The sequence below is a fragment of the Piliocolobus tephrosceles genome, chromosome 8, assembly GCF_002776525.5.
Source record: "Piliocolobus tephrosceles isolate RC106 chromosome 8, ASM277652v3, whole genome shotgun sequence".
Classification (NCBI taxonomy): Eukaryota; Metazoa; Chordata; class Mammalia; order Primates; family Cercopithecidae; genus Piliocolobus; species Piliocolobus tephrosceles.
Genome location: NC_045441.1, coordinates 145,008,686 through 145,033,832, shown reverse-complemented (window position 1 = coordinate 145,033,832; position 25,147 = coordinate 145,008,686). Strand labels below are relative to the sequence as shown.

The following is a 25,147-nucleotide window of genomic DNA, read 5'->3' as shown; positions in this document are numbered from 1 at the left end:
AAATACAAAAATTAGCCTGGCATGGTGGCACGCGCCTATAGTCCCAACTACCTGGGAGGCTGAGGTGGGAAGGATCATTTCCCAGGAGGCTGAGCCTCTGCACTGTAGCCTGGGTGACAGAGTGAGATTCTGTCTCTTAAAAAAAAATGCCTCTATTATGGTGAAATAAATTCCTTCTTTACCTGTTTTGTTTGGAGTTTTTATCATGAAAGTATGTTGAATTTTGTCAGTTGCTCTTTTCTATATCTACTAAGCTAATCTTGTGGTTTTGTCTTTCATTCTGCTAGTGTGGTATATCACATTGATTGACCTTCATATGTTGAACCATACTTGCATCCCAGCAATAAATTGGCCCATTTGACTAGGGTGTATGATCCTGTTAATGTGTTGTTGAGTTAGGTTTGCTAGCTAGCATTGTATTGAGGAGTTTTGCATCTGTGTTCATTGGGAATACTGCCCTGTAGTTTTCTTTACTTGTGTTGCCTTTTTATTGGCTTTGGAATCAGGGCGATGCTGGCCTTGTAAAATGAGTTTGGAAGTTTACTTTCCTCTTCTGTTTTTGGAACAATTTAGGAAGAGTTCATATTAATTTTTCTTTGAATTGTCTGCTCATATTTACCTTTTGAAGCCGTCTGGTTCTGGGCTTTTCTTTGCTGGAAAGTTTTGATTATTCAATGTTCTTGTTTATTAGTTTGCTCAGGTTTTCTATTTCTTCTAAATTTAGTCTGGGCAGATTGTATGTTTCTAGGAATTTATCTGTTTGTTTTGTGTTATCCAATTTGTTGGCATGTAATGGTTCATAATAGTCCCTGATGATCTTTTTTATTTGTGTCATTTGTTGGAAATCTCTACTTTTATTTCTTATTTATTTCTGACTTCTCTTTGACTTAGTCCAGCTAAGGGTTTTGTCACTTTTATCTTTTAAAAAATCCAGCTCTTTTGTTGATACTTCTAATGTTTTTATATTTTCTAATTCATTTATTTCTGCTTCAGTCTTTATTATTTTCTTTCTTCTGCTAACTTTGGGTTTAGTTTGTTCTTTTCTAATTCCTTGGATTATAAAGTTAGGTTGTTTAACTGAGATCTTTCTTCTTTTTCATTGTAGGCATTGATTGCTATACATTTCCCTCTTAGTACAGTTTTTGCTACATCCATATGTTTTGGTAATTTGTGTTGTCTTCTTTGTTTGATTCAGGGTATTTTTGAAAATTTTTGTTTTCATCTTTTATCCAATGATTGTTCAAAGGTATATTATTTAGTTTGCACATTTTTGTGACTTTTCCATTTTCTTTCGTTGAATTCTAGTGTCATTCCATTGTAGTCTGAGCAGATACTTGATATAATTTCAATTTTCTTAAATGTATTAAGAATTGTTTCATGACCTAACATCGTCTGTCCTGAACAATGTTTGTTGTTGCTATTGTGTGGAAAGTTCTGTATGTGTCTATGAGGTCCATTTATTTTATGTTATTGAGTCAGCTGTTTTCTTACTGATTTTCTGCCTAGATGTTCTATCCATTGTTAAAAGTGGGATTTTCAGATCTCTTACTGTTATTGTATTACTATTTATTTCTCTCTTATGAGTTGTCAGTATTTGTTTTACATTTAGGTGCCTTGATGTTGGGTTTATACATCTATTTATAATTGTTTTATCTTTCTGTTGATTTTACCCTTTTATCATTATATAATGACCTTTTTCTCTTATGACATGTTCTGACTCTTGGTCCGTTTGTCTAAATATTGCTACCCCTGTTCTCTGTTGGTTGCCATTTGCTTGGAATACCTTTTTCCATTCTTTCACTTTTTTTTTCTTTTTCTTTTTTAGAGAGATGGGTCTCACTCTGTCACCCAGGCTGGAGTGCAGTGGCACAATCATAGCTCACTGCAGCTTTGAACTCCTGGGCTCCATCCCTTCACCTTCAATCTATGTCTGTCTTTATATGTAAAACGAGTCTCTTGTAGACAGCATATCACTGGCTCCTTTCCCCTCAGTTCATTCAGCTCTTCTATGTGTTTTGACTGGGAGTTTAATCAATTTACATTTAAAGTCATTACTAATAGGTAAGGACTTACTATTGCCATTTTGTTGTTTTCTGACTGTTTTGCATGGTTTGGTTTTGGTTTTCTTCCTCTCTTGCTGTCTTATTTTATGATTTTTTTTTTTTTGGTAGTGGTTGATTCCTTCCTCTTTATCTTCTTTGTATCTCTCAAAGGCTTTTCCTTTGTGATTATCATGGGACATGTGTAAGTCTTGCAGTTATAACTATCTGTTTTAATTTGATAAAAACTTGTGTTTAATTACATATACACTCTACACTTCCACTTTGTCCCCACAACTTTGTGTTCTTAAAGTCAGTGTTCTTTTTTTTTTGGCTGTGATCCTGTTAGCAATTTTTTGTCATTATAGTTATTCTTAGTACTTTTGTATTTTAATTTTTATTATATATTAGGGTTATAGGTGATTTATGCATCACCATTACAGTGTTATATATTCTGTATTTGAATATGTATTTCTTTTTACTGGTGAGATTTATGTTTTCATGTACTTTCACATTTCTGCTTGTCTTTTTCCAATGCCATATAAAGAACTCCTATAAGCATTTCTTTTTCTTTTCTTTTTCTTTCTTTCTTTTTTTTTTTTTTCTTTTTGAGACAAGGTCTTACTCTGCTGCCCAGGCTGGAGTACAGTGGCATGATCACGGCTCACTGCAGGTAATCCTTCCATCTCTGTCCCTCTGACAAGTAACTGGGACCCTAGGTGTGCACTACCCTACCTGGGTAATTTGTGTATTTTTTATAGAGATAGGGTTTTTTCATGTTGCCTAGGTTGGTCTCAAACTCCTGAGCTCAAGTGATCCTTCCATGCCTGTTAGCATTTCTTATCAGATGGGTCAAATTGTGACAGTTACTCAGTCTTCGTCTGGGAAAGACTTTATCTCCCTTTCATTTTTAAAAAAGAGCTTTGCAGAGTATTGTAATCTTGGTTGTCACTTTTCCCCTCAGTATTCTGAATACATTATCCCATTCTTTCCTGGCCTGTAAAGTTTTTGCAGAAAAATCCACTGATAGTCTTATGTGTCCTCTTTTATGAGATGAATCACTCTTTTCTTGATGTTTTCTAATTCTTCTCTTTATCTTTTACTTTTTATAGTTTAGTTTTAATGTGTCTCATTGTTGACCTCTTTGATATGCAGCCTATTTGAGAATTTCTCGGCTTCTTGAGTCCTTATGTCTATATCCCTCCCCAGATTTGGGAAGTTTTTATTTATTTCAAGCTTGTCCAACCCACAGCCAGCAGGCCACATGTGGCCCAACACAAATTGATGAACTTTCTTTAAGCATTATCATTTTTGTATGTGATTTTTTTTTTAAAGTCCATCAGCTATCATTAGTTTTAGTGTATTTTATATGTGACCCAAGGGCCCAAGACAAATTCTTCTTCCATTGTGGCCCAGGGAAGCCAAAAGATTAGACACTCCTCATTTATTTCTTTAAATAAGCTTTTTTTCTTTTTCTTTTTCTCTTTCTCTTCTCCTTCTGAGACACCTCTAATACATATATTGGTTTGCTTGATGGTGTTTGCTATGGTCTAGATTTGTGTCCTCACCAAAATCTCATGTTGAATTGTAATGTCCATTGTTGGAGGAGGGGCCTGGTGGGAGGTAACTGGATCATGGGGGTGGATTTCCCCCTTGCTGTTCTCATAAGAGTAAGGAGTTCTTAAGAGATCTGGTAGTTTAGAGTACATAGTACCTCCCGCTTTGCTCTCTTCCTCCTGCTCCAGCCATATAAGATGTGCCTGCTTCTCTGCCATGATTTAAAGTTTCCTGAGGCCTCCCCAGCCATGCTACCTTGTATAGCCTGTGGAACCATGAGCCAATTAGACCTCTTTTCTTTCTAAATTACAGTTTCAAGTATTTCTATATAGCAGTGCGATAAAGGACGAGTACAGTATTTTATAAGTTTTGCAAGCTTTCTTCGTTCTTTTTAATTTTTACTTTCTTCTCTAACTGGATAATTTCAAATGACCTGTCTTCAAGTCTGAGGAATCTTTCTTTTGCTTGATCATGTCTGCTGTTAAAGCAGTCTGTTGAATTTTTAGTTCAGTCATTGTATTATTTAGCTCCAGAATTTCTTTGGATTCTTTATGTTTTTATTTCTTGAGCTACTCATTTTGTTCTTTAATTTTTTTCTGATTTAAAAAAATGGTTTATATGTGTTCTTTTGTATCTTACTGAACGTGTGCAGAATGATTATTTTGAATTCTTTGCCAGGCAGTATGTGGAGCTCTATTTCTTTAGGGTTTTTACTGAAAGTGTATTGTGTTCCTTTTGTGGTGTCATGTTTCCTGGTTTTTCAAGTTGCACACATCCTTTTGTTGACATCCAAGCAGTCACCTCTTCTGACCTTATGGACTGTCTTAAGGAAAGATCTTCACCCGCAGGAGTGGAGGTGTGGGGTTACTGACTTGGGTAGCCTGTTGGAGCACACTGAAGGGCTGCAAGGGCTGTTGGGAACCTCACGCTGCCTCTTGGTTCAGCAGTAAACATGCTTGGGTAGGCTGAGGCTAGGGTCAGCAAAGTAAGTAAGCGTGCAATATCAGAAGCCAGCTTTAGGGACTAGGTCCCACCAGCAGCAGGTGTGCAGCAGTGGGGATCAGGGCCAGTGGTGGGATCCTGTGGGCATGTGTACTCACCGTGCTAGGTCTTGGGAGTAGGGCTAGCAGTGCAGAGGCAACAGTGGCTTAAGCAGGTGGGTCCACATAGGCAAAAATTGTGAGACCCTTGGGGGTAAAAGCTACAGGGCATTTGCAGTGGCTGTGATGGCCATTGGTTTCCTTAGTGGCAAAATCCACCTGAGTCTTCATGCAGGGTGCTAGTGACTGATGGCACCACCGCTTAGCTGATATTGATAGCCTCTGCTCTTCTTTGTTTCTAGTTCGTTCCACATGTCTTGGCTATATCAGTCTTTCCAGAGTTAAGGGTGGTTAAACTGAAGCGGGTCCTTCAGGCAGTGCTTCAAAAGACCGAGGAAGCTGGTTGCTCTCCTTTTCCTTCATGAGGCAAATTCTTGGACTGAGGAGTTTCCTGTCATTGCCAAACCATGTTGGCCTGGGGTATGGGCTGATGCAGGTCATATGGAAGTGTTCTTCCTGTACTTTCTATGCTGTGGTTCTTTAATTTTTTGCTCTACTCTGTTTTGCACCTTCTTACTTGGATTTTTGAACTCTCCCAGACTGTTTTCATTCATGGATATCTAATTGTTGTTTTTATAGGTGAATAAGGGCTGAAATCTCTTACTCTGCCATTTTGCTTATGACATTCCTGTGCTAATATTGTCATCAGTTTTATTTCCAAATGTGTTATAAACCCCAAAATGTATTAGTTGGTTTTGCTTTAAACAATGATGTGTTAAAGAGATTTTAAAAATGAAAAAAAGTCTTTTATAGTTACCCACATAGTGATCATTTCTGTTGCTCTTTCTTTGATAGATCTAGATTTCTTTCTGATAACATTTTCCTTCTGCCTGAAGGACTTCTTGTAATGTTTCTCATAATGTATGCCTATTGATAATGAGCTTTTTTCAGTTTTTGTGTGTGTGAAATGTCTATTTTGCCTTGGTTTTGAAAGATATTTTTGTTGGATATGGAAGTTTAGATTGACTGCTTTATTTTTTGCCTCCAGTACTTTATTTATTTATTTATTTATTTAGAGTCTCGATGTCTTGCACAGGCTGGAATACAGTGGCACAATCTTGGCTCACTGCAGCCTCTGCCTCCCAGGTTCAAGTGAGTCTCCTGCCTTAGCCACTCAAGTAGCTGGAATTACAGGTGTACGCCCCCACACCTGGTAATTTTTTTGTATTTTTAGTAGAGACAGGGTTTCACCATGTTGGCCAGGCTGGTCTTGAACTCCTGGCCTCAAGTGAACCACCTGCCTTTGCCTCCCTAAGTGCTGGGATTCCATGTGTGAGCCACTATGCCTGGCCTGCTTCTAGTACTTTAAAAATGTTGCTCCATGATCTGATTTGCATAATTTTTGACAATAAATCTTCTGTGATCATTGTTTTTGTTCTTACATTTTATGTGATCTTTTCTTTTGGCAGCTTCTAAAATTTTTCTTTTAAGCAGTTTGATTATTATGTGCTTTGGTAGACTTCTTGTTCTTTGAGTTTATTATACTAATTTGATTAATTTTCATAATATTTGAAAGATTTTCAGCCACTATTTTTTTCAAATAGTTTTTTTCTTATCCTCTCTTTTATATATTTATTTATTTTATTATTATACTTTAAATTCTAGGGTACATGTGCATAATGTGCAGGTTTGTTACATATGTATACATGTGCCATGTTGGTGTGCTGCACCCATTAACTCGTCATTTACATTAGGTATATCTCCTAATGCTATCCCTCCTCCCTCCCCTGACCCCACAACAGGCCCCAGTGTGTGATGTTCCCCTTCCTGTGTCCAAGTGTTCTCATTGTTCAATTCCCACCTATGAGGGAGAACATGTGGTGTTTGGTTTTGTGTTCTTGCGATAGTTTGCTGAGAATGATGGTTTCTAGCTTCATCCATGTCCCTACAAAGGACATGAACTCATCCTATTTTTATGGCTGCTTAGTATTCCATGGTGTATATGTGCCACATTTTTTTTTTTTTTTTTTTGAGACGGAGTCTCCCTCTGTCGCCCAGGCTGGAGTGCAGTGGCCGGATCTCAGCTCACTGCAAGCTCCACCTCCCAGGTTTACGCCATTCTCCTGCCTCAACCTCCCGAGTAGCTGGGACTACAGGCGCCCGCCACCTCGCCCGGCTAGTTTTTTTTTTTGTATTTTTTAGTAGAGACGGGGTTTCACCGTGTTAGCCAGGATGGTCTCGATCTCCTGACCTTGTGATCTGCCCGTCTCGGCCTCCCAAAGTGCTGGGATTACAGGCTTGAGCCACCGCGCCCGGCCGCGAGCCACATTTTCTTAATCCAGTCTATCATTGATGGACATTTGGGTTGGTTTCAAGTCTTTGCTATTGTGAATAGTGCCTCAATAAACATACGTGTGCATGCGTATCTTTATAGCAGCATGATTTACAATCCTTTGGATATATCCCCAGTAATGGGATGGCTGAGTCAAATGGTATTTCTAGTTCTAGATCCTTGAGGAATCACCACAGTCTTCCACAATGGTTGAACTAGTTTACAGTCCCACCAACAGTGTAAAAGTGTTCCTATTTCTCCACATCCTCTCCAGCGCCTGTTGTTTCCTGACTTTTTAATGATTGCCGTTTTAACTGGTGTGAGATGGTATCTCATTGTGGTTTTGATTTGCATTTCTCTGATGGCTAGTGATGATGAGCATTTTTTCATGTGTCTGTTGGCTGTATGAATGTCTTCTTTTGAGAAGTGTCTGTTCATATCCTTTGCCCACTTTTTGATGGGGTTGTTTGATTTTTTCCTTGCAAATTTGTTTAATTTCTTTATAGATTCTGGTTATTAGCCCTTTGTCAGAAGGGTAGATTGCAAAATTTTTCTCCCATTCTGTAAGTTGCCTGTGCACTCTGATGGTAGTTTCTTTTGCTGTGCCGTATCTCTTTAGTTTAATTAGATCCCATTTGTCAATTTTCGCTTTTGTTGCCATTGCTTTTGGTGTTTTAGACATGAAGTCCTTGCCCATGCCTATGTCCTGAATGGTATTACCTAGGTTTTCTTCTAGGGTTTTTATGGTTTTAGGTCTAACATTTAAGTCTTTAATCCATCTTGAATTAATTTTTGTGTAAAGTGTAAGAAAGGGACCCAGTTTTAGGTTTCTACATAGCTAGCCAGTTTTCCCAGCACCATTTATTAAATAGCGTATCCTTTCCCCGTTTCTTGTTTTTTCAGGTTTGTCAAAGATCAGATGGTTGTAGATGTGTGATATTATTTCTGTTCTGTTCCATTGGTCTATGTCTCTGTTTTGGTACCAGTACCATGCTGTTTTGGTTACTGTAGCCTTGTAGTATAGTTTGAAGTCAGGTAGCATGATACCTCCAGCTTTGTTCTTTTGGGTTAGGATTGTCTTGGCAATGCGGGGTCTTTTTTGGTTCCATATGAACTTTAAAGTAGTTTTTTCCAATTCTGTGAAGAAAGTCATTGGTAACTTAATGGGGATGGCATTGAATCTATAAATTACCTTGGGCAGTGTGGCCATTTTCACAATATTGATTCTTCCTATCCATGAGCATGCAATGTTCTTTCATTTGTTTGTGTCCTCTTTTATTTCGTTGAGCAGTGGTTTGTAGTTCTCGTTGAAGAGGTCCTTCACATCCCTTGTAAGTTGAATTCCTAGGTATTTTATTCTCTTTGAAGTAATTGTGAATGGGAGTTCACTCATGATTTGACTCTCTGTCTGTTATTGGTGTATAGGAATGCTTGTGATTTTTGCACATTGATTTTGTATCCTGAGACTTTGCTGAAGTTGCTTATCAGCTTAAGGAGATTTTGGGCTGAGACAATGGGGTTTTCTAAATATACAATCATGTCATCTGCAAACAGGGACAGTTTGACTTCTTCTTCTACTAATTGAATACCCTTTATTTCTTTCTCCTGCTTTACTGCCCTGGCCAGAACTTCCAACACTATGTTGAATAGGAGTGGTGAGAGAGGGTATCCCTGTCTTGTGCCAGTTTTCAAAGGGAATGCTTCCAGTTTTTGCCTGTTCACTATGATATTGGCTGTGGGTTTGTCATAAATAGCCCTTTTGATTTTGAGATATGTCCCATCAATGCCTAATTTATTGAGAGTTTTTATCATGAAGGGCTGTTGAGTTTTGTTGAAGGCCTTTTCTGCATCTACTGTGGTTTTTGTCTTTGGTTCTGTTTAAATGATGGATTACATTTATTGATGTGTGTGTGTTGAACCAGCCTTGCATCCCAGGGATGAAGCCCACTTGATCATGGTGGATAAGCTTTTTGATGTGCTGCTGAATTCGGTTTGCTAGTATTTTATTGAGGATTTTTTCATCGATGTTAATCAGGGTATTAGTCTAAAATTCTCTTTTTTTGTTGTGTCTCTGCCAGGCTTTGGTATCAGGATGATGCTGGCCTCATAAAATGAGTTAGGCAGGTTTCCCTCTTTTTCTATTGATTGGAATAGTTTCAGAAGAAATGGTACCAGCTCCTCCTTGTACCTCTGATAGAATTTGGCTGTGAATCCATCTGGTCCTGGACTTTTTCTGGTTGATAGGCCATTAATTATTGCCTCAATTTCAGAACCTGTATTGGTCTATTCAGGGATTCAATGTCTTCCTGGTTTAGTCTTGGGAGAGTGTAAATGTCCAGGAAATTATCGATTTCTTCTAGATTTTCCAGTTTATTTGCATAGAGGTGTTTATAGTATTCTCTGATGTTAGTTTGTATTTCTGTGGGATCGGTGGTGATATCCCCTTTATCATTTTTTATTGCATCTATTTGATTCTTCTCTCTTTTCTTCTTTATTAGTCTTGCTAGAGGTCTATCAATTTTGTTGATCTTTTCAAAAAATGAGCTTCTGGATTCACTTGATTTTTTGAAGGGTTTTTTGTGTCTCTATCTCCTTCATTTCTGCTCTGATCTTAGTTATTTATTGCCTTCTGCTAGCTTTTGAATGTGTTCGCTTTTGTTTCTCTAGTTCTTTTAATTGTGATGTTAGGGTTTCAATTTTAGATCTTTCCTGCTTTCTCTTGTGGGCGTTTACTGCTATAAATTTCCCTCTACACACTGCTTTAAATGTGTCCCAGAGATTCTGGTATGTTGTATCTTTGTTCTCATTGGTTTCAAAGAACATCTTTATTTCTGCCTTCATTTTGTTATGTACCCAGTAGTCATTCAGGAGCAGGTTGTTCAGTTTCCATGTAGTTGAGCGGTTTTGATTGAGTTTCTTAATCCTGAATTCTAGTTTGATTGCACTGTGGTCTGAGAGACAGTTTGTTATAATTTCTGTTCTTTTACATGTGCTGAGGAGTGCTTTACTTCCAATTATGTGGTCAATTTTGGAATAAGTGTGATGTGGTGCTGAGAAGAACGTATATTCTGTTGATTTGGGGTGGAGAGTTCCGTAGATGTCTATTAGATCCGCTTGGTGCAGAGCTGAGTTCAATTCCTGGATATCTTTGTTAACTCTCTGTCTTGTGGATCTATCTAATGTTGACAGTGGGGTGTTAAAGTCTCCCATTATTATTTTTTGGTAGTCTAAGTCTCTTTGTAGGTCTCTGAGGACTTGCTTTAATGAATCTGGGTGCTCCTGTATTGGGTGCGTATATATTTAGGATAGTTAGCTCTTCTTGTTGAATTGATCCCTTTACCATTATGTAATGGCCTTCTTTGTCTCTTTTGATCTTTGTTGATTTAAAGTCTGTTTTATCAGAGACTAGGATTGCAACCCCTGCTTTCTTTTGTTTTCCATTTGCTTGGTAGATCTTCCTCTATCCCTTTATTTTGAGCCTATGTGTGTCTCTGCATGTGAGATGGGTCTCCTGAATACAGCACACTGATGGGTCTTGACTCTTTATCCAATTTTCCTGTCTGTGTCTTTTAATTGGAGCATTTGGCCCATTTACATTTAAGGTTAATATTGTTATGCATGAATTTGATCCTGTCGTTATGATGTTAGCTGGTTATTTTGCTCTTTAGTTGATGTAGTTTCTTCCTAGCATCGATGGTCTTTACAATTTGGCATGTTTTTGCAATGGCTGGTACCAGTTGTTCCTTTCCATGTTTAGTGCTTCCTTCAGGAGCTCTTGTAAGGCAGGCCTGGTGGTGACAAAATCTCTCAGCATTTGCTTGTCTGTAAAGGATTTTATTTCTCCTTCACTTATGAAGCTTAGTTTGGCTGGATATGAAATTCTGGGTTGAAAATTCTTTTGTTTAAGAATGTTGAAGGCTGGGCACGGTGGCTCAAGGTTGTAATCCCAGCACTTTGGGAGGCTGAGACGGGCGGATCACGAGGTCAGGAGATCGAGACCATCCTGGCTAACACGGTGAAACCCCCTCTCTACTAAAAATACAAAAAAACTAGCCGGGCGAGGTGGCGGGCGCCTGTAGTCCCAGCTACTCGGGAGGCTGAGGCAGGAGAATGGCGGGAACCCGGGAGGCGGAGCTTGCAGTGAGCTGAGATCCGGCCACTGCACTCCAGCCTGGGCGACAGAGCAAGACTCCGACTCAAAAAAAAAAAAAAAAAGAGTTATGAATATTGGCCCCCACTCTCTTCTGGCTTGTAGAGTTTCTGCCGAGAGATCCGCTGTTATTCTGATGGGCTTCCCTTTGTGAGTAATCCGACCTTTCTCTCTGGCTGCCCTTAACATTTTTTCCTTCATTTCAACTTTGGTGAATCTGACAATTATGTGTCTTGGAGTTGCTCTTCTTGAGGAGTATCTTTGTGCCGTTCTCTGTATTTCCTGAATTTGAATGTTGGCCTCCCTCACTAGGTTGGGGAAGTTCTCCTGGATATTATCCTGAAGAGTGTTTTCCAACTTGGTTCCATTCTCTCCGTCACTTTCAGGTACGCCAATGAGACGTAGATTTGGTCTTTTCACATAGTCCCATATTTCTTGGAGGCTTTACTCGTTTGTTTTTATGCTAAACTTCTCCCTTCATTTCATTCATTTGATCTTCAATCACTGATACCCTTTCTTCCAGTTGATCGAATCAGTTACTGAAGTTTGTGCATGCATCACGTAGTTCTCGCTCATGGTTTTCAGCTCCATCAGGTCATTTAAGGACTTCTCTACACTGATTATTCTAGTTAGCCATTCGCTAATCTTTTTTCAAGGTTTTTCGCTTCTTTGCAATGGGTTCGCACATCCTCCTTTATCTCGGATAGGTTTGATTATCTGAAGCCTTCTCTCAACTCGTCAAAGTCGTTCTCTGTCCAGCTTTGTTCCATTGCTGGCGAGGAGCTCTGTTCCTTTGTAGGAGAAGAGGCACTCTGATTTTTAGAATTTTCAGCTTTTCTGCTCTGGTTTCTCCCCATCTTTGTGGTTTTATCTACCTTTGGTCTTTGATGATGGTGATGTACAGATGGGGTTTTTGGTGTGGATGTCCTTTCTGTTTGTTAGTTTTCCTTCTAACAGTCAGGACCCTCAGCTGCAGGTCTGTGGGAGTTTGCTGGAGGTCCACTCCAGATTCTCTTTGCCTGGGTATCACCAGCAGAGGCTGCAGAACAGAATACGGCAGAACAGCAAATGTTGCTGCCTGATCATTCCTCTGGAAGCTTCGTCTCAGAGGGGCACCTGGCCGTGTGAGGTGTCAGTCAGCCCCTACTGGGAGGTGCCTCCCAGTTAGGCTACTCTGGGGTCAGGGACCCACTTGAGGAGGCAGTCTGTCCGTTCTCAGATCTCAAACTCTGTGCTGGGAGAACTACTCCTCTCTTCAAAGCTGTCAAACAGGAATATTTAAGTCTGCAGAAATTTCTGTTACCTTTTGTTCAGCTGTGCCCTGCCCCCAGAGATGGCGTCTACAGAGGCAGGTAGGCCTCTTTGAGCTGCATTGGGCTCCACCCAGTTTGAGCTTCCAGGCTGCTTTGTTTACCTACTCAAGCTTCAGCAATGGTGGGCACCCCTCCCCAGCCTCGCCGCCGCCTTGCAGTTCAATCTCAGACTGCTGTACTAGCAATGAGTGAGGCTCTGTGGGCATGGGACCCTCCGAGACAGGCGCAGGATATAATCTCCTGGTGTGCCGTTTGCTAGGACTGTTGGAAAAGGGCAGTATTAGGGTGGGAGTGACCCGATTTTCTTTGTGCCGTCTGTCACAGCTTCCCTTGGCTAGGAAAGGGAATCCCCTGACCTCCTGCTCTTCAGCTCATGCTCAGTGGTCTGCACCCACTGTCCTGCACCCGCTGTCTGACATGCCCCAGTGAGATGAACCCAGTACCTCAGTTGGAAATGCAGAAATCACCTGTCTTCTGCGTTGCTCACACTGGGAACTGTAGACTGGAGCTGTTCCTATTTGTTCCTGTTCTTCTCTTATCCTGTCTTTCTTCTCCTTCAGGGACTCTATCACAAGTACATAAGACATTTCAAATGAATTCATGGTTCATTGATGCTTTGTTCATTCTTTTCTTATTTTGTTCCTTGTTTTGTTTTGTTTTCCTATTGCTGTGTCTTTAAATTTACTAATCTCTTCTTCTGCAGTGTCCAATCTGCCGTTCATCCCGTCTGGTGTGCTTTTCATGTCCCACAGTGTAATTTTCCTTTGTGGAAGGTCAATTTCAGTCTATTTTCTTTAATATGTCTACTTAGCAAGTTTTATCTTTCCTCTAGCTTTTGAAATAAGGAATGTAGTTAAAAATAACTGTTGTAATGTCTTTGCTACTCATTCTGTCACCTGCTTCATTTCTTGACCAGCTGCTCCCCACAAGCATACACTGGTCAGTTCTCTGCCGGGTTCTTCCATTGTGCAGCCCTCTGGCCACTGTGTCATCCTCATGCTCCAAGCTTCATCTCTTGATCTTAGGGAGATGGCTGGAGCCCGCCTCAGCTCTTCTCTCTACATTGCAGTGTCTCTTTAGACGGTAAACTGTGGCAATCATAGGGCCCACCTTGTTTGTTTCTCATCTCTCAGTGATCACTGTCCTGCGTTTCCTGATGTCTAGGGTCTTGAAAACTGTTGTTTCATATATTTTGTTCAGTGTTTCAGTTTATTCAGTTGGGAGGGAAAATCTGGTCTCTTTTACTGCATATAGGCTGGAACCTGAATTCAATAAGTATATCTCCAATTGATATAATTTCTTGAAAATATACTTGCACAGCAAGACTGGTCAAAGGTAAAGCCAGATGGGCACAGTGGCTCATGCCTGTAATCCCAGCACTTTGGGAGGCCCAGGGGGGTGGATCACCTGAGTTCAGGAGTTTGAGACCAGCCTGACCAACATGGTGAAACCCCATCTCTACTAAAAATACAAAAATTAGCCTGGCATGGTGGTTGGCGCCTGTATTCCTGACTACTTGGGAGGCTGAGGCAGGAAAATCGCTTGAACCCAGGAGGGCTTGGTTGCAGTGAGCTGATATTGTACCACTGCACTCCTGGGCAAGAAGCGCAAAACTTTGTCCCAAAAAAACAGAAAAAGGTAAAGCCTTTGCTTCAACAGCATCATGTTTCATTCCACCCCAGAAGTGGAACCTCTCTTTTGTTTTTCGATGACTTTGTTTTTGAATGAATAATACAATTGGCAATGAGCCTGTTTAAATTATTCCTGTTTTAAAATGATTGTAGATTTCATTATTTCATACTCTTTGTCACTTTTTTTTCCCAACACTGTCTTAGCTAATATTTCAAAAATCTCGTTTAGAGGAAGAGATTTGAAAACATAGTATAATTAACCTTTGTTTGAGTTCAGAAGGAAAAAAGGATGTTAATCCTAATATTTCAGCAAAGAACATTTAATCTATACATTTTTTAAAAATAAGATGTATGTGTTCTTTCTGGTAATCTTACATTAAAACCATGGATATTTATGTCAGCCATTTGTGTAATATGCTAACATATATAATTTATTGATAAAGTCAGATTAATGATCCCTTTATGTGTCAAGCTTTATAAACTCTCTTAACTACTTTTTGCTGCTTTAGGAAGATGAATAGGCTTCCTAAAAGTAGAAGTTTACTCAGGTGGGCTAAAGAACATAAATTCTATTGACTCATACTGCAGGTAGAGAAACCAGCCCTTTCTTAAATGAGATTTTATTCTGTATGTTCTTTTGTAGGTATGAATAGAAAAAGACTGTTATTCAAGGAGTTATGCATAAAATATTTTCAGTTGAATTCTAATGGGTGGAGTTGATGTGCAGTTTGTCATGAAGAATTTTTTTTATTGACAGATAATCTAGATAATGTGACCTTATGCTTAGCCACTGCTTAACTTACTAAGCTTCTTGCCTGGTGTATATTTTACTTAATCTTTTAACAGAATAAACTTCCAAATGGACATAAGCATTTAGATATTTGACTAAGAGAGTTAAACAACAACATTTGATAATTAAATCTTTCTAATAGTAGTATTTTAAAATATTTTAAAATTTGCTTTTAAAATACTTTTACTTTTTTACAGAAATAGAGGTTTTAAAGTCTTTTATATTTGTCAAATGATTGCTGTTAAAGCTTTGTCTGAGTATTGTCATGTTTTCTTAATTGTTGGTGCTTTTGATTTTTTTTTTTTTTTTGAGACGGAGTCTCGCTCTTTCGCCCAGGCTGGAGTTCAATGGTGTGATCTTGGCTCACTACAAGCTCCGCCTCCTGGGTTCAGGCCATTCTTCTGCCTCAGCCTCCTGAGTAGCTGGGACTACAGGCGCCCGCCACCAGGCCCGGCTAATTTCTTTGTATTTTTAGTAGAGACGGGGTTTCACCGTGTTAGCCAGGATGGTCTCGATCCCCTGACCTCGTGATCCGCCTGCCTCGGCCTCCCAAAGTGCTGGCATTATAGGCGTGAGCCACCGCGCCCAGCGCTTTTAATTTTGAAAGTACATTTTATAATCTATTGCCATGCCAGAAACCTCTCAGGCAGAATTTTAGAGAAGTTCTTTTTAAAAGTTTCTTGTGGTCCAGTCTTTATAGAAAAATTTCAGAATTGAAGAACTGTGTGTTGATCAGAGTGATCTATTAGTCAATCTATCAGATTTTTTAAAATATTCAACACGATGATGTCTTGGAACTAGTTTTTATGAGGTAGTATTTATCTAGTTATTCAGCGCACTATAGCAACAGGCTCCTGGGTTTCTGTTTATGAAGTCAACCTGAAATAGCCTGGAAACCAAAACATCTGATGATAGAGACTGTTCTTTGCCTAGATGTTCCATATTAGGTCTCGACCCTGAGTCTCAAGATACCAAGTTGAATCCATTAAGAAGTTCTAGTGAAGCACTTTCCCGTTTTTCAAAACATACCTTCCATTCTTACCATGATGGTGCATTCAGATTCTTGACTTCTCATTATGTGGTAGTGCTGTCACAACGTAGGACACAGGCCATGTCCGGGGGGGTTGGATCACCTACCACAGAGCATCTGCCAGTGGTGTCCAAAGCGGAGTTTGTGCATTTCCATGCATTCATAAAGTAAGTCGTTGGACTATGTGAAGAAACTATTAGAATTCGTATTTATATTTATTGTTATGATTTTTTTTAAAAGTCTTTGTTTTGTCTGTATATGTCATTGAATAGTATATATGTAGCTTATAAATAATTAAATATACATATATGGGGTATAGATGGTCAAATTTTGTTTTTACTAATGGTAGTATATGATCAAAAAAATTTCAAGAGCAGTTAAGACTCATGTAGAGCATCTGGGCAAGGGTTTGATTCTGGGATCTCCCGTTTCCTCCGTCAGCGAGCTTCATGCTGTGTAAAATTTGGGTGTCTGTGTCTGTGGTTTTTTCTTTTGAGAAGATTCATAGCTCTCACCAGATTCTTAAAGGAGTCTTTGGCCCTAATGAGAAAATTACTTATCTGGGATCTCTGGGCTGCAGCCACTGAAGCTTGTTTTGGTAGGATTGTATCTTGTTTAAAGATCACTTCCTAGGCTAAATGAAATGGTGCTTTATTTGAAAAATAAAACTTATAATTAGACATGTATTCCCTTTAACAAAGTAAAGTTTTATTAATATGAATAGCTAAGAAACTGCAGCCAAGATTGTTGTCATCTTCTCATAACCATGTGTGACAGATGCTGTGTTCTCTTCTGGTGTCTGCATTAACCTTTTTAAAAAAGCTATTTTATTGTATGTTTTCATTAATTGTCTACCTTTAAAAAATATTTTGGTATATTATTGCCTTTCAATTTCAAACACATATGTCCTGGGTAGAAGTGGCTACAGAAGAGCTACTTTTGAGATCTCCTGTTTTTATGACAATGTTTATATTTGGTTTTTCTGTTGTCTCTCTAAGCTGCTTTTGTAGAGGCTATCTGTAGTAGATGATGCCATTGCATTGGAGTGAGGATGAGAGTTCAGTTCAAAGGTCAACTGATAATGTAAAATTGAGTTTAGTCAAAGTTATTCTTGAAATCACCCATAAAAAATCCTTAAATCACCCTTAAAATATGAGGTACATAATTTTGTTTATACAATTTTATAGACAATTATTATTTCTTCTCATTCTTTGTAGTTTAAATTTTATATGGCCCCCAAGTAGCTCTATCCTTTCTTCCTTGAAGAATGTTGACATTCCCAGTATCTGTCACTTGACCAACGCCTGAGTGATATGATTTATTTATCTATCAGTGGTCAGAAAAATCCTACCATTCATGTATTTTTTCCAGTAAATACTGGACCTGGCCATGTGCTCATTTAATAGAATGACTATTTAAACTATTTTTAAGTAAAAAGAGTTTTAAAAATGTGTATAGATGAATTTAAGTAACTTCAATGCATATATTATGTCATCCTACTGTATTTCCTGCTCTGCCTTTTTACCCTACAAACCTATAAGCATTAAACTCAGATTAACAATTTTTTATGGAAGGAAATTATCTTATTTATTCATTTATATAATACATGTTAAGTGTGTATAAGACATTATTCTGGGCACTGGGATTATAGGGGTGAAACAAAGTTCCTGTTCTTACAGAACCTGCATTCTAGTGGGGAAAATAGGCAATAAATAAGCCAAAAAGAAAAAAAAATCACTTTATGTGTGCTATGAAGAGTCATAATTAGTATAGAAGGCCATGGCAGGTCCAGCTGTTTTAGATAGGGGAGTCAGAGGTTTCCTCTCTGAGGAGATGGCATTTGCCCAGAGACCCGACTAAAGAGAGGGGACGGGCAGTTCCTCCAGAGGACAGCAGCAGAGGAGGCGTAAGGATGTTCTCAGGCATCTTTTTCATCGTGACTCTTGCTTCCTGTGATCAGTTACAGCCTTCCTGTCTCAGTAGAGCATGCAGTCAGCCATCCTACCCGTGTAAGCAGCACGAGAGCTTGATTTTTCACGTAAGCGTGACTCCATCGGACGTCAGAGGGCATTCATTTCATTCTGACCTCGTTACTCATCACTTGCAAGTGACTGTGGCGTGTGTGTGAAGCAGGTTAGGGCTGGCTTGAGGCTGTCCCACTAGATGATAGTTCCGTATTTTAAACTAGGATGTATTCATTACAGCATCTCACGTAACAGAAGAGAGAAAGTCCATAGAATTCTGTCTAACTTGTACTTTACTTTTAGCACTGTCTTAACCTGATTTCATTAAGGGCTATTTTATTTATTTTTAACAGGAATCACTAGATTTGATCTGCTTGGCGACTTTGGAAGGTTTAATTGGCTGGGAAATTTCTATATTGTATTATCCTACAATTTGCTTTTTGCTATTGTGACAACATTGTGTCTGGTCCGAAAATTCACCTCTGCAGTTCGAGAAGAGCTTTTCAAGGCCCTAGGTAATCCTGAGGTTTATGGGTATTTCTTCCTCTTTCTACTAAATAATAATTTCGACATTTGAGTTAATATTATATTTTCAGCTGTTTAGTTTCCTAGATTTGTAAAACCTTAGAGGTCAAGTTATTGATCCACTACTTTGTGCAAAATTACTTCATTAAGCCTTAGGTTCCTTATCTGTAATATAGTGATAGTATCATCTTCCTTTTAGGGTTTTTGTGAAGATCAACTGAAATAATTCTCATAAGATCCTTAGCATAGTGCCTGGCACATCATAAGAACTCAGTAAATATTACCCCTTTATTATGATGATGGTGGTCATGGTGGTGGTGAGGATGATATGGTGTTAAAAGCTTGTTCCTTGGTAATAATACCTTTTAGTTAAAGCTTTTTTGAGGCTTGGATTTTATAAGTATTAGGCTAACCCGTAAGTCTCTTCAGTAAGCCAAATAATAAATTCAAGGTGAAAATGTTAGCATTCTTGGCATTGATATAATAGAAGAGAGGGGATTTACTGTTATGTATTCCAAGAGTCACATGTATTGTAATGGTGTTAAAAACTGGTAGGTTTAGCTAAAGGGTACAAACATAACCTATGAATGTATTTTTTATGCTTATTTCCACATTAGTGCTAAACATATGTCAAGTTTTTTACTTTAAGAATGCCAGGACAAAGTAAATGATCTTGGTTTGGGGGGCGGGGTTGTAATTTTATGACAGAAGAAGGGAAAGGCAGTGACTTCTTGTAGAAAATTATTAAAACTCCTGACATTAGCTCATTTACCTGAGTTGACATCATTCGAATGCGTATGACTCCATATTGGGGCTTTTAGCTATTGCAAAAGGCCACATATTGATGGGTTCATTAAGGTCCAGTTTTCAGATAACGTAAACTATAGGAGCAGCAATAAAGCTTCTCACATCACCAGGCCTTTCCAACCTTGATGTTTGAGAAGGTGACCTTTGGGAGGCACAGAAGATTTCAGATGAGCTGGCCATGTGTATTTCACTTTGCATATGCCCTGGGAGGGGACGGCTCATCAAATGCTGGCCTGACAGGATAAAGTCACAGCTCATCTCAGCTGACGCGCCAGATAATTTATGCCTTTTAATGCTTAGGTTTAACAAAGCTGGCCCAACTTGAAGTGGGAATCAAACAGTCCTTTTTGTTGGATGTCTAGCATTAAAACTTAATTTTTAAGCCTGTTACAATATCAGCAAGATTAGTTAGCCATGGTCTCAGATAAATTTCCACTTTGCATTCACTAAATGAGATGGTTGCAAATGGACTGCTGTAAGTTTAGCTTTTGAATTAGGTAATCTGGACATCATTTTGCTAAAGAAAGCCTTTATTAAAGTAATAAAACATAACTTAACCTGATATAAAAGGCCTTATATGCATGTCAGCTCACTGACCATAGGAGAGAGTTGAATGAATAAGAGTTGTATAAAACTACCAAACAGATACATTTACTTTTCTTCCCAAATGTTTTTCAGTATTCTTTGGGGTGCTCTAAGGGGCAATTTATACATAGAAAAAGAGTCTTACTAAGTATATGTAATGTTTGAATGATCTGAGATCTTAACAAGGATTTCACTGAGACTGGTAATTTGATTGTGAAGTAGCTAGCCTCTTTCTTTTTTTTTCTTTCTTTTTTTATAGAGTTTTTTTTTCCCCCTCTGCTACTCCACCCATTGATAATAATAGTATCCATCCCAGAGAATATCTAGCACATAGTAAACACTAGAAATTTAGCTGTGGTGATGGTGGTAATGGACGAGATGTTTTCTGGAGTTGTCTGCAGAAGAGAGACGTCAGAGTTTCTCAGAATGCATAACCTACGTGACACCCAAGTTTTAGATGTGAACTCCAATAATCTATCCTAAAAGGGGGACTTCATTTCAGCTTAGTCAGTGGATACTGCATCGATCATCTGTCTTCACTCAGTCCATTCTTTAACAAGCTTTATTTTAGCACACTTCCTCAACTCCAACAGCGGTGGGTTCCTATTGTCATTCCTGGGACCAGACCATTTTTTGTCTTGGATTGATTTCTTTTTTTCCTTCCCATTCAGATGTAGAGAGGCTCAGTTTTATCTTTTCTTTCATTAAGATATGCAGGTGACAAAGATTTTGGAGTGCGATATTAGTTTATGAGTGATGTGAAACTGCCTAATAGGCCAGTTACCATGTGAAATTTTAGGGAGAAAAGTCTTTTCCAAGTGAAGTTGTTGAGATGCCGGAAAGGTCTGAGCTTCATGATAAGTATTTTCTCAGCATCTGTCGTGTGGAAGTGCTGCTGTGTATGTCATAGGCCACATAATGACCGTTTGGTCAGTAACGGACCACTTGCCTGTGTGACAGAGACCACAGAGATGACAGTGGAGCTGAGCAGTTTCTGTCACCTAGTGACCTGGTAGCTGTTGTAATGTCCTGGCACAATGTGTCACTTGTCTAGGTTTAGATATTTTTAGATGCACAAATATTTACCATTGTGCCAGAGTTGCCTGCAGGACTCAGTACAGTAACATGCTGTCTGGTGTGTAACTTAGGAGCAATAGGCCATACCCTACAGCCTAGGTACGTTGTGGGCTGTGCCCTCTGGGTGTGTGTAGATATACTCTGTGATGGTATCACAGTGACCAGTTGACAGCCCGTTTCTCAGTGGATTCCTGTTGTTCAGTAACACCTGACTGTGTTCCTGTATGTCATTGTCTTTCATTTTTATTAAAGTGCTTGAAGCTCCGGTGCCACAGAAGCTCTTACGTTTTCTTCTCCCTGTGAGAGTGCAGTGTTGGTCTGTGCAGTGTTGGTGTCAGGTATATCACGTAAATAATTGTTATATGATACAGAGAGAAATAATTGTAACTTTAAAAGATAGTGATAATTTTGTATTCTGTGAAATACCTTTGGGTAGTGAGATATTATTTATGTTCAATTTATTCTTTTGTCATTTCTTTCTTTTTTGGTAATGTTTTCCATTCTTTTCTTTTTAATTACATATTAATATTTTGGTGTGGCTTTCCCTACATTTTCCTGCATATGTGTGTGTGTGTGTGTTATTTTACTTGATTTGAAATTGTTTTGAGACAGGGTCTCACTGTGTCACCCAGGCTGGAGTGCAGTGGTGTGATCATATCTCACTGCAGCCACAACCTGTTGAGCTCAAGCGGTTCTCCCGTCTCAGCCTTCCACAGTGCTGGGGTTATAGGCATGAGCCACTGCAACCAGCTCATTTTTGTGTTTTTCATGAAGATGAGGTTTCACAGTGTTGCCCAGGCCTGCCTCAAACCCCTCAGCTCAAATGATCCTTCCACCCCAGCCTCCTGAAGTGCTGGGGTGACAGACGTGAGCCACTGTGCCCAGCCTGTGTGCGTGTATTTTAAAATGAAAGTGGGAACCTATCTGTCTTGGGTTAGGTTCCCTGAGAAGCACACTTGAGATGGGAATCCGCTGGCCAGGAAGAGGTTTATTAGCCCGGTTGGGGAAACGGAAGAGGAAGGGGCTGTGCAGAGAGAGGAATTGTGTCATGATGCAGTCACACTAGAAGCCTCCGCTGGCCCTCGGGGATGTTGTGACTTCGATGACCCTTCAGAGCTCCACTGAACTGAGGAGAAGGGGGCAGGCTCTTAGGACCCTCATGTGCTGTCCTGGAAGGGGCAGGACTTCCCTCCCTGCATCTGTCTTCAGCTGAGGCCGTCCCCAAAGGGAAGTTGCCAGTAAGGAAAAGAAATCTTTCATTCCTCAGGGGGATCCGGCCAGCACCTCACAGCTTCCCAAGTAAAACTTAGCTTTGTAGATCGCCTCTTCTCCCTACCCTAACCCTTTCCCAGCCACTCAACAATATATCATTTCTCACCATTTCCTTAATTTTTTTGCAGGGCTTCATAAACTTCATTTATCAAATACTTCAAGGGATTCAGAAACAGCCAAGCCTTCTGTAAATGGGCATCAGAAAGCACTGTGAGATGCACAGACGGCGTCTTCTACAACCAAGAGACCTGAGGACTCCAGACTCATGACATTCCTGTCCCATGTAGAAGCATTTCCATTTCAACCTTGGCTCCTCTTCAGAACCTAGACCTATCAGTGCCATTTTTTTTCATAGTCTACGAAGAACTTGGCTATGGCTGATCTTTTTTAAAATTTAACTTTCTGATAGACCCTGTAGTTTCCAGTTAAATGCAGATTCCTTAGAGACGTATAGAACAGCGCATTCTTCTGTAGACATTTTCTCATATCGGTAAATACAATCATCCATATGAAAAAATTGTTTTCACCTGATATGAAAATGTTAGAAAAGGCAAACTCCGGGACTTCTAAAGATTTACTTAAATCCCATTATATACTTTATTCAGAATGTAGAAGCTGACCTGAAATGCATCCTTGGTACCAAGTGAAGCTTCTTCAGAAAATGCATTTTTCAAATGCAATAGGAACTGTTTGTAGATATCATTATTGCAGTGTGTGTTGGAGCTGTAATGGTTGCAGTTATGTTTCTTATTTCCCTAAAAGCAAAAAGCATAGTTTCTGATTTATGTTACAGAATGATACTGATTAGACTTTGAGCCAAGAGGAAAATACTAAATTCTTTTAAACCTGGAGCCTTAGAGAGCCACAGGAATATCTTCTGTTGTACAGTCTAATAAGCTATGGTAGGAAGTATCATGTAATCACAGTTTAATGACGGTTTATGTGTATAATTCAGTATTACCTCTGATAACATAGTTGCCAGTGTTTAATACACTTGTAACTTGGATTTTTGCCTTATAGGCTATATGTATACACAGTTTTTTAAAGCATTTTTTTCAAAGATCACTTAGTTCCCCATGCTTCTGTAATGCTTATGAAAACTATAAATGCTGAGTGGTGGAAACTCCTTCTTTCCTCATAGTCCTCGGGCTTTGGTTACTTTTGCGTATGCCATTTGAAGCCTCCAGCATTTACCAGTTTGACATCCAAAGTTCACAGCATCACCATTCATGGTGTAAGAACAGTTTTGCAGTATAACACGATCTGATAATCAGTTATTCAGTTGTAAATAATTACTGGGATGGTTTCTTGGCTTTAAGTCTACTGAATAAAATCTATGAAATTGTACTCTGTGTTAACCATCCACTAGGATAGAATACCGGCAACTGTGCGTGCAAAAAATACGAGATGGGTCCATTTGCACACAATTCGTAGTTATGCAATCTATTATATAAATATGTTCACATGCACTATGTGTATGAAAATAGATTGTGTTCAGACGAAAGTAAAACATTTTTTTCAAATTGTTAAATTTAAAGGTTTTCTGGGAGAAATTTATGAAAACCAGGCTGTGTCTATTTGACATCAGAAATTTCCAGTTAAACTAAAATAATGAGAAACTTTAATCTGTATATTTATAACCTTCATTGAGTATACTTCCCCCTTATTTATACCTCTGCATTTCCTTCTGCACTTCACATCTTTCTAAAATGCAGCTTGCTTTTAAAATAAAAGAACATTCATTTTGTGATTCTCAACAACCTTCAGTAAATACCAGTATGGTACTGGTGAATTTCTCAGCATAAAATCGACATCCCTAAAAAGTTAATAAAATTCAGCTCTTTTCCAATTTCATTGTTAGGCCTATTGAAGTATTAATAGCAAGGTTTCATTTTTAGTGAAACTTGGAATCCGTACTTTGAGCAGACTAAGTCAAGGGAAGAACGGAAAGAAACTCAGGAGTAGAGTAATGTCACTTTTCACTGACGCCACTTTCAGGGCACTTCCAAAGAGTTCCTAGATACTTGTAAAATGTCTGAAAAATTTTAAGTAATAAACTTTTCAATGTTTAGCTCAACTTTTTGTTCATTTGGAAGTTTCTCTCCCTCCGAGGACTTACGCCAGTTTTGGATTTGTAAGCCCAGAGTCCAGTACACTTCCTGGAGGCATCGTCACTGCTGTTGAAACAAAGAATGTGCATGGGGTGGAAGGACGGCTTCGAACCTCTGGACTCAGCCTCGAGAACAAATACAGATTGTTACAGCCCTGGGCTGCTGCATAATCACAGTTCCTCGAGCCTCTTCCAGGGCATATGCCCAAGCTCTGCCTCTTGAGAGACTGACTCCAAATGCAGGTGCTTCCACTGGACCTAGGTTGGAAGCTGCTTTATATGACAGACTCCAGACATGGATGCCAGAATACGGAGGCCAAACGTTCTGAGTGCTGGTGAGGACAGTTGCTCTTGGGGTTTTCATTTTACTGCGGTTCCTGTGCACCAGTGAAAGGAGATAGACCCTGGAAGGCAGAGCTGCAGATGCTTGTCATCAGGTCGATTCTGGAGCTACAGTTTTGTTTCTGACTGGATGGGGACGCAGTGGTGACTGTATCAAATCAAGCAGTCCTTTTCTTCTCTCTCCTTTAGTATCAATTTTAAAGTGCATTAGGCACTGTGGTTTCAGAGTTTCTTGGGGAAACTTTGCAGATTCGTATTCATTGGTTCTGCGATACTTAAATAAATTATTTTACAATTATACGTTTTCAGATTATAACATTTGTATTAATTTTTACTGATTTTCCAAGATACTTCTTAGATTTGCTATTTACGTAGCTTTATGTACATTCTCTGTAAAAATAGAGCTCTAAGTATGAGACTTTACATGAAAATTGTACACACACATACACTAATGTTCCTTAAATTGCTGCACTAAGGTGCTGGTTAGTAGAGATGGATGGAGCCTCTGGCGTTTTGCTCGCACGTGCATTAAAGGCTCATGTACCTGCTCTCAGCGGCAATGCAGCCTTCCCACACTTTGCTG

The 25,147-nt window shown here is 39.2% G+C and overlaps 1 protein-coding gene across 4 annotated transcripts in view; it reads left to right on the top strand.

Annotated features, from left to right (window-relative positions):
- Window positions 1–24,864, top strand: part of LMBR1 (limb development membrane protein 1) — a 212,157-nt gene extending 187,293 nt beyond the window's left edge. For 3 of the 4 annotated variants that reach the window (XM_023225374.2, XM_023225370.2, XM_023225375.2), the window contains 2 exons: window positions 18,200–18,361; window positions 22,241–24,864. In XM_023225374.2, coding sequence (XP_023081142.1) covers window positions 18,200–18,361; window positions 22,241–22,326 — 248 coding nt within the window. In that variant the 3' untranslated portion in view covers window positions 22,327–24,864. The remainder of the gene's footprint in view (window positions 1–18,199; window positions 18,362–22,240) is intronic. The other variant, XM_023225371.1, reaches the window with a different exon arrangement.
- The last annotated feature ends 283 nt before the right edge of the window (window positions 24,865–25,147 follow it).